Genomic DNA, 14,840 nt, shown 5'->3' on the forward strand with positions numbered 1-14,840 from the left:
TAATACAATTTTGTAAAAGTCGATACTTGTATTTATAGAAGCTCATATGGGTACCCAATGTGTTCGTCATGACTTTTGTACTGTACATCATTGATGACGTCGTCGATTGCGAAGGCTACGATGAGAAATGGCTGTACCTCTCGATAAAAAGCACATCGTTACTACAGCTGGATTCAAAGTATACGCCCCCCCAAAACCACAATCGTTCTCTCGAAACATATTTAAAATAAGCTAGTGTTCTGTGAATTACTGCCTATATCAGATGATATATTGACTCTAGTGACTCCCATGAATAGTACCGTAACAACTCTGTGATGTGGCAGTCTCTGCTAGAAACGCCACCTCAATGACCATCGAAATTCCCAATTTGGATCTAGCGCTAGGTTGAAGTTGGTCATACAGTACTATAAATCCGAACCAGAATTGTTAATCAGTCTGATTCCGCTGATAGGGTCTTCAAAAGTGGTCTTGCGCTGAGCGGACTCGATCCGATCTAGCGTTAATTTCACTTCTTGAAGCGAACGAATGGCTCACTGCTGAAACCTTTACCAAAGAAATTGCATGCTATCACAACTAATATATGACCAAAATTTCTCTGTATGATAATAGAATTTTCACCTACTATCTTGACTCCTGACTAGAAAGACTTCGGAGACAAGGGTTTTGTCTCCACCAGAGAGCCCTATGGTCTTGACTGGTGACTTGAATGGCTGTTCTAGAATTGTAAGCCTCTTTCGCGTCGTAGTATCCTTTAAGTTTCCTCGTGAGGCTTGGCGCTGGTACTAGCGATATTATTATGTTTTCTAGGTAGTCTATTCCTACGCTCGATACCAAGTAGAATGTAGTCATACGGCTTTCGAGCCTTCAGATTGAAAATTTAAAATGATGACTGACAAACAAGCTGTCAAAATCATATTCAACATCTTCTGGGTGTCTGACTAGATGTGAGATTCCCTGTCACTAAACAACTGCGTAACTGGTACCTGCATTCAGGGGGCTTCTTAGGCTAGGCATAAGTTCCAATAGAGCGAAGAATATGGCGGAAAGATTATTCTGTGCAATTTGACTATGTGTAGACTGAGGTCCTCCTTTTTTTACGTGGGGATGATAGGTCAAGCCAAATGCTCCTATGTCTGACAATACAACGCTTATGGGTCTACTTCTGCTTGACTGGATGAAGCATCAGGATAGACCGAAGCCTCCGCATCTTATCTTTGTGACTTCTCGCGACTACCTCGACCCCGATATCACTACCTAGGCTGGTATTTCCGCTCAAAATAGGAGCCTTTTATAATATCTTAGTAACAAGTAGAATTGGCGATCTAGTCCTTTATCTCCTAACTATGCCAAGAGTAAGCTTATGTTGACTTATGCTATAGAGAAACTCCGTGAGAAAGCCGTGGGGCCTAATAGAAAGTAAGGCAATCCTATACCCTTCTCTCGTCTACTTGACTGAAAAAGGCCTATCGCTCCATAGGATCGATGTTATCATAAATCCAATTTGTCCTGGTCTTGTGTCTACTGATCTTGGACGCTCTATAAGAAACATATCAACATTGATGCAGGTCTTGGTGCCTATGTATCTTGCATATTAGTATCTCACTTTGCTACAAGTAGAAATATACATAAATTCATCACCCACGAGTTGTCTAGGGGAGGTACATCCAGTCTTTTTTTACGGACGATGAATATCAAAGGTACTAGTATAGAGTATTCTCCTATACTTCGTGTTCAGACAGGGACTACCTAGCTCACTTCAAGTTCTGCTTTTAGCCTAAAATTTCCGCACATCATGAGCGAGGCTACTACTAAGGTAAAAAAAGTTGGCTTGGGATCATCACCGAGTTGACAGACAAAGTTCCCGCTTTGCGAGATTTAGATATTAACATGTTACAATTGTGGTGGAACTGACCGCTGGTCAGATAACTGTCGAGCTGAAGACATTTTGATCCTATTCTAGTAACAAAGCAGTAGGTCAAAGGGCGAGAACCTCAAGAAGACCCTTTTCCCAGAGATGGAGGACCTAATCCAGCTTAATCCACAACTTGGACCGTGTATCTAAGTCTTGACAATAGGAATGTGGCGGCGCTTCCCAAATGCGATTGAGATATTTTTCCACCACTAGTAGTCCGCCCACACTCCGGGCTGGTTGCCGCATTTGTAATTGCCAGACTACCCTGTTGCGGAGTGATAGCGACATAATGTAAGAAGAGTACAAGAGCTCGCATCGAGATGCCATTTCTCTTCAAGTCGTTTGTGTGCCAGATTCCCGAAGCGACAAAACCGGGATAGACTCCGTTGATTCTGATATGAGAGTACTCCGGGTGCTTGAGGCAACGGAGCTGCAGCTCTGCGAGCCATATCTGCAAATATAGCTTGTTGTTGTGGTAATCGTTCCCTCTTATTTCTTGGCCACCATTGAAATGATCTAGATCGAAGACACCGAAGTGATGGACGCATGATGTGGTACACACGATTCGGGGATCCGCGCTGCGCCCTAGAGAGGGTAGAAGTCGGAGGGTAAATAACACAGGAGATAAGAAGTTGACTTAGTGAACTAGCTGGAACCCATCCTTCGTCATTCGAGTTTTAGCGGTAGATGGGGATCCCGCATTGTTGCACAGGATATCTAGAGTGTGGTCACTCTTCAACCATCTTTCGCAAAAGCCTCGACAGTTTTGAACTCTGCCATATCTATCTCCCACCGTTGTATTATTGAGTTATGACCCTTTGCCTCGGCAAGACTCTTGCATCATTTCACGGCTGCTGTGGAATGAAGTTCGCCGAGTCCCTCCGGAGGATCACGGCAGGCCAGGATCAGGTTTGCTCCCCATCCAGCGAATGACTTAGCCGCCTCCAGTCCAACACCATTGTTGGAGCCAGAGATGATCACCCATTTTCCTTGTAAATCTGTCTCCTGGACATGTCGGTCGCTGAGAACAGTGTTATCGAGGCCTCTCGCAGCCTGGAACACATTGTTGAATGTTAACCCCGCCAAAAACTGCAATGTCATCTTGACGAAAGTCGTACGACAAGCAGGGGACAGAAAGTATCACCTGGCCAGCCTGTAATTTATTTAATTCTTCGATTATCTAATTTCGTGGCTGGCGCGGGCCCCCGGGGCCATCCATGCCAGTGGATTTCTTTGTTCCAGGCTGCCAGCATGTTACCGTCCTTTTACACCACCCAGTTCTACCATGAAGACCCCTCTATCAGAGTAATATCATCCAGCAAGTACTATCTCTACACCCAGTGAGCACTCAGTGAGCAAATCAGAGTACTCAGATGATGATCAGTGAGTGGATGAGGGTGCACAGGGGATGATCAGGTGATGCTCAGTGAGCAGATCACGCTGATTATATAATGACCAGTGACCAAGTCAGAATGTTCAGGGACGTGCTCAGTTTTAGCAAGCAAAAAGCGGCAAGGGGTGAGCATTAAAACGGACAGGGGAAGGTTTCGAGTACCAGGCATTATCGGGTATATACGGCGCATAAACAAATCCACCCACTCATACATATCTACTTACATATACATCTACATATGTAGTTATGCACCTTACGCGGTGTATTCGGTAACCGGCCACCGGTACTATGTATCGCCAGGACCTCGGCCCACACCTCCAGATCGTACACACAAGACCTAATCGTGCAGCAAGGTGCAGCATACAGTAGTCACACTGCAGACCGCATTTCCGGATGAACACCGCACCTACCTCGTGCCCCAAGCACTGACTTGGGCCGTCTTGGCTAATGCTTAGCTATAGTTTGGTGTTGATACAGGGGGATTCCCCGTTTCTCGGTATATGCAATGTACATCATGCATGTATATGTGTGGTTGCGTTGGGATCCCTAGCTAGATGGGTAGGGGTAACATGTATGTACGCTAGGTACATAGCTGATATGGAGCTTCGAGCTCTTTGGTTCTATGTTGGGGGTGGAGTACTGTGATACATCTGTATACTATATATGTAAATTTCTTTTTGCTGGTATTGTATGTGAGCTGAGGCTGTGAATTTCCAATGTTCCTTTTCGAGTTAGTTTGTCTTATTAGGGTTAGCTTCCGAATACATCTTCTCCTAACCCCCCTTCGTGCTTTGATTTTCGCTTCGCTGGGTAATTTGCAAGAGACCTTTCATCGGCGCAGGCTTGAGGACTTCATATGTCGATTCGTAGTCACGTATGACACAGGTAATGGCAATATGCGGGAGTTTGGATAGACACTCGATGGCCAAACGGTGCGTCTAGAGTGTTCTTACACGGCTTCAATGGCCACTATATCATCCAGGGGAGATACTGTGAGTCGTTGCTAAAGCCGGCGGTATCATTTATATGATTCGGCGGGTGTTAATGGCAGTGCCAACGGTGTAACAGTTAGCTTGGTTGGATGTACTTAAGGATCGACTTGGGAGGGGGGAGGACCCTGCTGGGGTTGATTTCAAGTTGATCGGCCCACCGTCTAGCAAACATTGTGTTGTGATGAATTCCGCGAAGGATATGATAAAATTCAGTGGTGCTTCTGAGCCTTCGGCGGTGCATGAGTCGGACATACCTATTCACGTTTGCGTCGTACGCGGCTATCTGTGTCAGAATAGCTCGTATTCAAGAATCGGAAGATCAGGTAGAAAAGGCTTCTAAAGTATTTTAGCCTCTTCTGGGCGGAGTTTGAAAGAAGAAAAATCTGGGTTCGTTTCTTCAATGCCAATGAAGCCATCCTCTTTAGTATCTATGTCTTCTAGAGTGGTGCCTGGGAGATTGTGGGGAGGCGGGGTGCGCTGTTTTAGGCTCGATGTTTCATATCGCCATTCAGGAATGCAGTAATCCTGTGCCGCGGATTTCGTAGGTCATCGCCCGATCCACTATCCGATCCACTTGAGCTTGACATGTTCGTTTGATAAATTTTCGGGTCGATCTTCACGTCACTACTATAAGCCACTGGGGGATTCTGTGATTAAATTCCTTGACGGGAGTTGGATAGATTAATGGGGCAAACCGTAGTAAAGGGTGTAATCATTGGCTTGAATGATAATGAAGATAGACTTAGTTCTCATTACGCCTGCGCTTGGGTGTAAGTCGAGGAATCCAGCTTGCGTGTACGGGTAGAAAGGCGGTTCTGGCCTTGAAAGCGGTCATTTTCGTCAGTTCCACAGGTCCTCAGATCTGTATTCAAGTTGTTTGTTATTTTTGTTTCAGTGTTTAAAGCCGAAGAATCTATGAGTCTGCTGATGAGGCAGCTGAGTGCTGTGGGTGTGTAGCCAGGACTTTCTCACCGCTATATCCCGCCTGACCGGGATCTTCTTCGACTCCGATTGTTACTAGTGTTCTTGATGGAATACACGGAGTACATAGTAGTTTATTTGGGAATAGAACCACTTTACCTAGTTGATAGGTCATTGGTTAATGATACCATAGGGGTGTATCAGCTAGTGTTCTGTGCCTGTATAGTAAAATACAGGGTGGTGGACACCCAAAGGCACGTCTCGGGGTCTGTAGCGATCGGCACTGTGCATTTGGGTATCGTTGTCCGGAAGTGTATGGAGAAATACTGCCCGAGTCATTGTACATGTAAAAAACAAAACCAAAAAAAAAAAACCAGAACAAGACAAAAAAATTCTATACATTAGGGAGAATGCAAAGCGAAGAATAGTGCATATACGGAAGCAAGAAAGCAAAAGAATGTACAGGCACATGCAAGTGTCCAAATCGCAAACCCCTCTAGATTGAATGGCTATCAAGGAAGGAATCTAGACTGGCTAATGGAACAAGACAAATAAGGCATTTATCATCATCTCTCATCATGGTCATGAAGACGGTGTGGAGGTGGTGGTAGATTGCCGCAAGAGAGCAAGCCCCAGGACAAAAAGAAGTATAGGGAGGAGAAGAATATAAGCAAGGATAAATAACGAGCAACACTGATTCTTACTGGCCCCAGGATTGTTGGAAGAAGTTGTCATCCATGGGCGGGGTGGAATCAGCATTGAAGAGACCGCTAGCCCAGATAGGAACGGAGTCCGGGGGCGGTGAGGGAGCGCTGGGAGTCGGGGCCGAAGCCATGGGCTTGTAGACTGGTATCTGCGACATACTGTAGATATCCTGAGCAGGGACCGGTTTCGCCTCTATGCTCATGCTGGCTTGCAGCTGGTGCTCGAGCGCAGCGGTGGACTCGTTGGTCGATTTGAGGAAATCGTCGATGTTGATCGAGTCCAGGTCATTGGATGACAGGAGACGCGCCTGGGGTAAACCGACCAATGAGGATGCAGAGCTGACGCGGAGATGGTCCATGTCAGACGCTTCGCTCACGCTGTGTAGATCGTGCATGTCATTGCTAGCATGACCCAAACCAGGAAGCGGTCCAAACTCGTCAGCCTCGGAGATGTCTCCGGATGATGAAGGCGCTGGAAGACCCGAGGGATACCCGGTGTAATCAAAGCTAGCATATGAAGGAGCTTGCGTGCTGGTTGCAGTAGGCACGTCGGAGTATAGAGGGAAACTTGACCAGTCGACCGAGGGAGCACCGATGCCAGCAGACCCCAGGGGCATGTCGGAGTCTGGAGAGGTGAAATAACATTCTTGGTAAGGTTCTTGGAAGGCAATGCAGGTGGTCGGAGAGTTGGTACTCGTGGTCGGGAAGGAGGCGAAAGAGACGTCAAGTGGAGGAACACTGGTGACAATCTGTTCCAGCGGGAATTTGTCCATGTTTGAAGGGGCAGAGACCGGGTTTGACAGCGCATCATGGGATCGGTCTAATGATGGAGCGGGAGGTGCTGGCGTAACGAAATTGTCGAGGTACGAGTGATCGAGAGGAGCAGGTTTCGCATCGTCTTCGGCGCCCGAAACATGCGCGCTGTTGGGAGAACCATTTTGGGACGTTCGTTGTGAATTAGGAAATTCGGACAGAGTAAGAGGTTCCTTGATAAAGGTCGACTGGCCTAGCGGCAAATGATCCACCGACCGACGGGGTAAGTCGGTAGGGTGGTGGATGGTATGCGATCGCGGAATCGTATAAGGCAATCCACATTTGTGGGCCATGTCATTATGCTTGTGGGCGGGTTTATGATGACCGTCGCGGAAAATCGTGAGCGTCGATTCAGATTTGGTAGACGTAAGAGGGGGTTTCCGCGGGGTCTCAATCGTAAGCGGGGGCGGAGAGAAGGGAAGACCAGTTTCAGGCACAGTATCTAGATGTTCCTTTTTGAGTGCGCAAATGCAGCGCTGGCCATGACAGCAACCACAGCGACCATGCGAAATGCCGGTATGGCAGTCTTCCTTCTTCTTCTTTTCGCCGCAATCACACTGGGTGTGGGTAGTCCGAGACTTGCGTAGGCCGCGGCAGTGAGTACATTGAGAGACTGGGCGGCCTTTTTTGTTGATGTGGGTCAATTGGCGGTCTAAGGGAAATTAGCATAGATATTCATTATTGCGGGAGCGTATGATTGGCGTACCACTGTGATGACAGCTGCTGACTCGGTGACCCCGGACGCAAGCCTCACAAGCATACTTTTCACCATCGATGAGCATCGCTGCGGTGTTACTGGGAGGTACACATGCGATGATTCGCGAGGGATATTGGAGAAAATCGAAGTGTTGAAATAAAAGAGATCTGTTGAAGAGACCGAGATATCAAGCCGTCAAGGCGATTGGCAGGGACTCCTTGTGAGAGTTCGGGCCGAGTAGAACAAAATGAACAAAAGGGTATAATCAATCGTATAGTCGAAGGTCCCAATGCGCGGAGGAGTTCACAGAACGCCGGACTAGCAGTGTAAAATGCCGTTGAGAGCCACTGCACTGTCTTCGATTGGAACAAAAAGTAGAAAGAAATCGAAAATCCAAAGGGTATCTCAGGCGCGAGGTAGAGGGGGTGTGTGGTCAGGGATCGGAGAGTAAGAGAGAGAGGGGAGAGGGGGACCAAGCCTACGCACCGTTTGGCGCCGGCCGTTAGACAGGACACCAAGTACCGGTAGTGGCGGCCAAGATAAAAAGCGATCGATAAAAGAGGACGTTGGACGCAATGAATAAAAGAAAAGAGGAGAGGGAGGAGGGTGGGCAGCAGCCGTTAATAACGGGGTATGGGACGAGGATTTTCGTTGCGCTACTAGTCTTAGTGGGTGACCGTACAGGTATAGGGACAAGTTGTAACTATCGTACTCTTACTGCATTTACGCAGCTTTTATTTACTGGATTTGGGTGTAATGAGTTTACATGCATACATCGCAATGGGTTAATCGTAGTAAATAAAGTAAATGACTGTACTATTACTAAAATATTGTATGTTTCCAAGGCTTTCAAGGGTTCTTTGACTAAAAACAACAAGCCGTCCAGGGCTGGAATTCTTCCACCTTTTTTGAACTCCACTCACACAGGAACCATTGTTGCTTAGGGTTTCCCAACGCACATCGTGAGAATTTTATTTAGTTTTGCTTCTTTTTTGTCGACTAGTTCTTTTTTTCTCTTCTCCCCCCCCCCCTTTTTCTCCTTTTTAAACTTTGACCTTTTTAAAAAAAAAAAATTTGCCCAAACTGGCAGCCCCAACCGTATGTATACTACGTGGAACAACATATGGTGGCAACCAAACTCGTGGCCACTGCATGGAAAATCCTATTATTATTATTATGTTAAAAAGATTGGCAAAGTCTAGCCATGACAAACTCACCCCACTAGCAAAATATGGATCTAAAATCTGGGGCCGCACACCCCGACCTTGACAGTCATACTACTCTCTGTATATATTTAGGAAATATTGTGTTTCTTTGTGCTACGGCATCCTGGTTGCTGGGGCTGAATCTATTATGAGAATGTTTCAGGGGTGCTAGCGCTTGATCTACGGAGGTACATTGGCAAAAGAACATTCCATAATCCCTGCAAGACTTTCCAAATGGCCCATAGGTTAGTATTGCCTGATAAAGTGACTTCCAAGGGTATGACAGGTCCTTGGCGCAGACATCAACTTGAAAAGGAAAATGATAAGAATAAAACAATAAGGGAAAAGGGAAAAGCATCCAGTGGAAGGAGTCCACGTAGCCCTGGACCAAGGGATGTTCAAAGTTACTAATACCATGTTACCAATACATACAAGTACAATACCAAATGCATGCCATAGCGCCAAAGTGGGCCGATGGCGTCAGTGTTCCTGCTTCGGGCGGCCTGCAGACAGAGTTTGGAGCCCTGATCTGCATCTTCTCTACCCGCCAATCGCTATCTGGTGGACTCGGGAGGATTGGATACTTTACGTACAATCTAATTATTCGATTATCTTAGATTAATATGTGGAGTAGTTACGGGAGTATAAGAGAGTCATACGCCATCTCTCAGTTTTATATCCTTAGTGTTGAGGCTGCCTTGGGTGAAGTGCTTGCTTGATTCATTTGATTAAACGGCTTGTAAGTACGTAAGTATATATGTTGTATATGATGTAATTGGAACCCATATCATCATTAACGTTAGGCCAATCTGGGGTTCGATTTATATTATGTATGGTATCTACAAATGGAGTTGGCGTGGAATACTCTCAATTATACAGAGCAGTAGATATAACAACACAGGAAAAATGAAAATACGGCCCGCACGGAAAGGGGAAAGGGTGAATGGGTAGATCAAAGACTACGACTACAGGGTCCTCAAACGATCAGTTTAACCAGTAGCACTATGGGGGAACCCGTGGACATCATGCGACTCTAGATCAGGTGATCCGGGGAAGGTAAAAACCGGATCAGGATATATAAAGCCTTGACTTAGTATCCGATGTCATTTGTCATTTGCCAGCTTGAAAAGTATCCATGGATGATTGATACTGGAGTAGTGGCAAGGACGTTAGATACTGAGCGCTAGTACAAATACAGGCACATGTCTATGTATCCTAACATCGATGGTGTACCCTTTGCATGGATGATCTCTGTTGAGAATTGACACACCGGTGGCATCGATCTAAATTGAGCCAACATGCTCAAAGATAGCATGAGCACCAAGTATATCAAGGTACCCTAACTCGAATGTTGAAAATCTAAGTGCAAGTTCGTTGGTAGTTCATCCGAAGCCGAAGGGGAAATAGTATTAATCCGTTCGACACGCAGAAACGAAAGGCCGTCCTCCGTGCGATCATCCAAAAAAGACTCGGGGAAGTAAACAACTGTATATAGCTTCAAAATAATATCTAATTCCAATGAATCCTCTGTACAAATGTTGTTGCTTAATGCGGCGCTCTCGGCGCTAGCCCCCTTGGAAATGCCCCCCGCGAAATTTTAGTCAAAACTTCACCTCTGGCACTTCGCGTCCTACACCATCTTCCCTCCATCCCCCGGAGGCCCGCTTTGCCCACAACCCATCATTTCCCGAGCGGTTTTCGGTTTTATCTCGTGCAATGAACTCTCGCGAGCAGTCTGACATGCCTCCGGCGCCCTCTTACCCGTCTCCTAACGGTGCGCAGATGGCGCAGGGCGTGCCCTCGTATTATGGCAACCGCCAAATGACCACCGATGAACTGCTGTCCGCGGAACTTTCCCGCGATGCGTCTGGTCCAGGTCTTGGCGAAACAAACAACGGGGTTCATCATGGCCAGTCTATGGTGTTGGGCTCCTCCAATGCTGCCGACATGGGTCGAACCTCTTCGGAGGATCAACACCAGCACCAACACATGCTACAGTTCCCTCCGAGTCAACAGGTTGGCGTCGACCCGAATCACGACCTGAGCTATGGCGAACAAAGTGCGCGCAAACGATCGAAGATCTCAAGGGCTTGCGACGAGTGTCGGCGAAAGAAAGTACGATAACAACTCCCCTCGAATGCGATTGTGAACATCCAAGCTAACACGCGTTTTCTTCTACAGGTTCGATGCGATGCAAGCTCGGAAACCGGCCTTGAAACATGCTCCAACTGTAGACGCCTCGGCGTTGTGTGCCAGTTCAGTCGCGTCCCCATGAAACGCGGCCCCAGTAAAGGGTAGGAAAAAAAAAAAAAACAAGTGCGCCACTACAAGAATCGCCGTCGCTGACAGAGACACAGTTATATCAAAGAACTCGCCGAGCGACTCCATACTCTCGAGAACCAGATGCAACCAGGGATCGTGCAGCCTGACGTGCCATACCAGTCCATGAACGAGGTGTCGCTACCGCGAGGGTACCAGGATTTCGCATCGCCGGTGGAATCGACCTCAGGCAATCGCAAGAGGACTTACTCGGTTTTCGAAGGTCTCCCCAGCTCCTCGTTTGCACAACCTTCTTTCAACGCCCGGGTATCGCAAAATGCTTTCGACACCTCTGAGACAGCGGCAGACCCGTACAACCCAGCCGTTGCCAGCGGCAGCGCACCGAAACCTGGTAATCTGTTCTGGAACCCGACAGGCCATGAGAATGATATCCCAAGCGGCCTTGAGATGACGGATCTACCAAAGCATGAAGGTGATGACGACATGACACCAGTGACTCTGGATGAAGGAGCCCTTGATGCGTACGTGCAGTTTTTAATCCTCGTAATTATGAGAAACCCACCTAACATCGAATTATAGTTATTATCAGAAGATTCACACCCTTTTGCCGATTCTTCCCCACACCAAGGAGCGAACATTGGAGCTTTTGCACCAATGCAATCGCGAGGCGCAAGAAATTTTCTGCCATGCGTTGTACAGTGTTACCCGAACTGACATGTCTCGCGTGGCGGGCAATTTCGAGAAGATCAATGGCTTTGACAATGCTCAGGATCTCCTCATGTTCCACACCCGCCAACCATTGATTGTCCACTCGACTCCTGTCAACCTTATCTGGCTCCAGTCTCTGTTGCTGATGATTGTTGACTGTGACACTCGTGGACCGGACAATTTCGTTCTGAAAGATGGTGTTCCCAAGGGTAGCCTAGTTCAGGCGGCTAACAAGCTCGGATATGACTTGGCCAAGAGCCAAGGCCAGCTGAAGAACAAGCGATCTGTGGATCCTGACGTCGACTCGGATGCCAATCTCACCCGGCGCAACTGGGTGTCTTTGGTCATCTTGGCCCGGTGGTACGCTATCAGTGTGGCAGATGCTACCGTTCTGGGCGGTCATGAGATTGGCGGCCGTGAAGATGAAAGGGTTGTTGGTCAAATCACAATTGGAATTGCCTGTATGTTGATCTTCCTTTTTTTTATAATTGTGCCGGTTTACTGACTCTTTTCGCGCTAGCTTACTCAACATTCCTCTCGGAGATGGTCACTTTGGCTAATGTCGACCACAATGTTTGCCAGACTAACTCCGGCCTGGGTCGTATCATCGGCGCGAACCTAGTTTCATCCCTAGAGCGTCTAGCGGAGATGGAAGACATATTCCAGATTCACGAGCTACCGGAGAACTCTACCACTCGCCCACTTTATGAAAGCCTCCAAGCACAACTCTACTGGACCGTTCGTTTGCTCATCAAGCGCCATGTCTTCGTGTATAGCCCATACGAGATCGTCTTCTGCGCACAGGAGGTAATCAACGAGATGCACAAGTCAACCATGCAATCCCGCCTCCCATCACCCTTCGATCTGCACAGTCTAGCCCTCGCTTCAATGACCCTTCTTGAGGCGACCGTTCTCCCAGAACACGCAAACGAATGCTGGGCTGCCCTCGAAAAAGTCGAAGAGATCCTCGACCGCCGCTCCAAGCGCGCAGCAGAGGGTTCCGAGTTCGACAACATCTTCGGCACCCCGGAATGGGACGCCAAGATCCGCATCTTCCTTGAGTGGCGCCGTATCAAGTCCCAGGAGAGCCAGCTACAGGAAGCTGAGATTGGCGGTCTCGCCAAGTCCCAGCAGCCTGTGATGGGTCCCAATGAGCAGCGTTCTCTCCAGCACCTTGCTGATCTTGCTGTTGGCGCCGAGGGCTCTGTTGGCCAGAATGCGCCGTCTACGCCCCCGCCGGGTCTTTCTAATGACCAAGGTGAAAATGAACAGAATCTTGCTCCTCAGTTAACCCAGTCGAACGGCGGATCAGGTCGGGTTGTTGTTGACTTCACTATGCTCACTAAGGAAGGTTATTTGAATGTCTTCTCTGGGTTGATCTACCGTCGCACACGTTGAGTTTGATTCGCGATCAAGTCCTTTCTTCTCCGCTTAATTTTTCTATTCTCTGGTTTTTGTCTCAACAAAATAGTCCCATCAGAAATTGTTTTTTGTTTTGCAATATTTGCGTTGGCTTGGCTTCTCGATGGCTCAAGTTTGTCTCTAATATCTTATGCTGTAGTTGTGTCTCGATTAGGAAGAGGGGATTTAGCCTCGAATGGAACATATTTTATGTATGACATCTACATCGAACTTCAGGCCGCGCGAAGATGGCTTTCCTTTTCCGATTCAGGGCTTATCTCTTTGTTACTTTTTGACAGAGTAAAATTCTTGAGACTGTCCGATCTGGACGAACAGAAAATCCTTTCAGATCTTTATCACAACCTTACCCATATGCTTGCCAGCATAGAGGTGGTCAAACGCAGCTTGGGAGTCCTTGAAAGAGAAAACCGTACTGTCCAGAATGGGCTTCAGTCCAATCTCCTTCTCCGCGAGGAAGTTACACAAGTTCTCTTGATCGATCTTGGAACCAACAGCAATTCCCCTGCACAAAGTCAAAACATTAACCCTTACGGCTATCGAGATGAAAGAAGATAGGATACGTACCTGATAGTAGCACTCTTCGACAGTGTCGGGCCGATCGTATCAGGAAAGCGAGCCACGTCAAATCCTCCTAAGAAGCCAACTAAGGAAACGGTCCCTCTGCGTGCTAGAGAAGAAAGACTCTGAGCCACTGTAGTTACTCCCACATTCTCCACGACAACGTCTACGCCTCGTCCATTGGTGAGACGACGCACCTCCTCATCCCACTGAGGGTGATCTCGGTAGTTGATAGTGTCGATAGCTCCTGGCTCGCCTACACTCAGGACAAGCTCTAGCTTCTGGTCCGAGGAAGACGTGATGATAGGCCGGATCCCGGCTCCCAAGCAAATAAGGAGACCAAACATGCTGACTCCTCCGGTCCCTTTTGAGTACAATCTATATTAGCCTGAAGCAAGGTTAATGAGACAGGGAAATTGACCTTGGAGTAACGCGGCGCCATTTGATCGAGGCATATCCAATGCAGTCCACGCAGTGGTTCCCGCACATGTGATACACGCAGCCTGTTAAAGAAAAAAAATCAGCATATAGATACGTATGTCATTGGCATAGGTTATACGAGTTTTAATTATGCATACCTCTTCCCAGGACAGATGCTCGGGCAAATGTACCAGGACTTCCTGGTCGAAAACAGCAAATTCGCGTAACACTCCATCAATATCTCCACCCAGAACGCTGGTGGTATCTTCAGTACCAGTGAAGTTGTTCAAATCGAAAATAGGGGTAACGTGGTCCCCAATCTTGAAAGACTTCACTTCACATCCAACTGCAACGACCTCTGCGGCGCAATCGGACGCTGGAATACCTTTATCAATCACCGGGACGGGATATTTCCCATTCATCATTGCCACATCTCTATAATTAAGGGACACGGCATGGATGCGAACCATTACTTCTTGGGGATTGAGGGATGAAGGTATGTTTTCTTCCACCAATTCAAGTGATTTGGGTAGGTCACCAGAGCTGCGCCTGAAGGCTTTGTAGGTCTGCGGGAGGGACATTGTGGTCGTCATGGTAAACCTGAATCAGGGAATCAGTGATAACTTTGAAAGATTTGAAAATGTCCCTCGACCTTTTTATATGATATTAACTAACATTTATATGATTAATAACCTTGGAATGACGTCAAGCAGCTGATAAATAGGGTGTCTTGAAATTGCTCAGGACTACTATGTAATCATGCGGAACGGGTTCGTTCTCCCCTAAAAAAAACGACATACTGGATTATCACCCTT

The 14,840-nt window shown here is 47.4% G+C and overlaps 5 protein-coding genes across 5 annotated transcripts; 1 reads left to right on the plus strand and 4 right to left on the minus strand.

The window, feature by feature from the left end:
- Positions 1-2,033: 2,033 nt before the first annotated feature.
- Positions 2,034-2,692, minus strand: N7537_006798 (uncharacterized protein; the record flags this gene model as incomplete). Its single annotated transcript, XM_056897855.1, has 2 exons — positions 2,034-2,497; positions 2,653-2,692. The coding sequence occupies 2 exons, from the start codon at positions 2,690-2,692 to the stop codon at positions 2,034-2,036; spliced, it is 504 nt and encodes a 167-aa protein (XP_056753640.1).
- A 60-nt stretch (positions 2,693-2,752) lies between these two features.
- Positions 2,753-3,013, minus strand: N7537_006799 (uncharacterized protein; the record flags this gene model as incomplete). The annotated part of the gene is made up of 1 exon (XM_056897856.1): positions 2,753-3,013. One exon carries the CDS (start codon positions 3,011-3,013, stop codon positions 2,753-2,755), a length of 261 nt encoding a protein of 86 aa, XP_056753641.1.
- A 2,905-nt stretch (positions 3,014-5,918) lies between these two features.
- N7537_006800 (copper fist DNA-binding domain-containing protein) lies at positions 5,919-7,651 on the minus strand (the record flags this gene model as incomplete). The annotated part of the gene is made up of 2 exons (XM_056897857.1): positions 7,442-7,651; positions 5,919-7,387 (listed from the first exon to the last, which is right to left on the minus strand). Exons 1-2 carry the CDS (start codon positions 7,515-7,517, stop codon positions 5,919-5,921), a joined length of 1,545 nt encoding a protein of 514 aa, XP_056753642.1. The 5' UTR covers positions 7,518-7,651.
- Positions 7,652-10,353: 2,702 nt separating this feature from the next.
- On the plus strand, positions 10,354-13,023 carry N7537_006801 (putative C6 finger domain protein; the record flags this gene model as incomplete). Its single annotated transcript, XM_056897858.1, has 5 exons — positions 10,354-10,752; positions 10,819-10,931; positions 10,995-11,438; positions 11,497-12,086; positions 12,146-13,023. The coding sequence occupies 5 exons, from the start codon at positions 10,354-10,356 to the stop codon at positions 13,021-13,023; spliced, it is 2,424 nt and encodes an 807-aa protein (XP_056753643.1).
- Positions 13,024-13,371: 348 nt separating this feature from the next.
- Positions 13,372-14,606, minus strand: N7537_006802 (zinc-dependent alcohol dehydrogenase family protein; the record flags this gene model as incomplete). Its single annotated transcript, XM_056897859.1, has 4 exons — positions 13,372-13,549; positions 13,612-13,969; positions 14,027-14,108; positions 14,184-14,606. The coding sequence occupies 4 exons, from the start codon at positions 14,604-14,606 to the stop codon at positions 13,372-13,374; spliced, it is 1,041 nt and encodes a 346-aa protein (XP_056753644.1).
- Positions 14,607-14,840: the final 234 nt, after the last annotated feature.

This window comes from Penicillium hordei (assembly GCF_028827395.1).
Source record: "Penicillium hordei strain IBT 12815 chromosome Unknown utg000003l_segment0_segment0, whole genome shotgun sequence".
NCBI classification, from domain to species: Eukaryota; Fungi; Ascomycota; class Eurotiomycetes; order Eurotiales; family Aspergillaceae; genus Penicillium; species Penicillium hordei.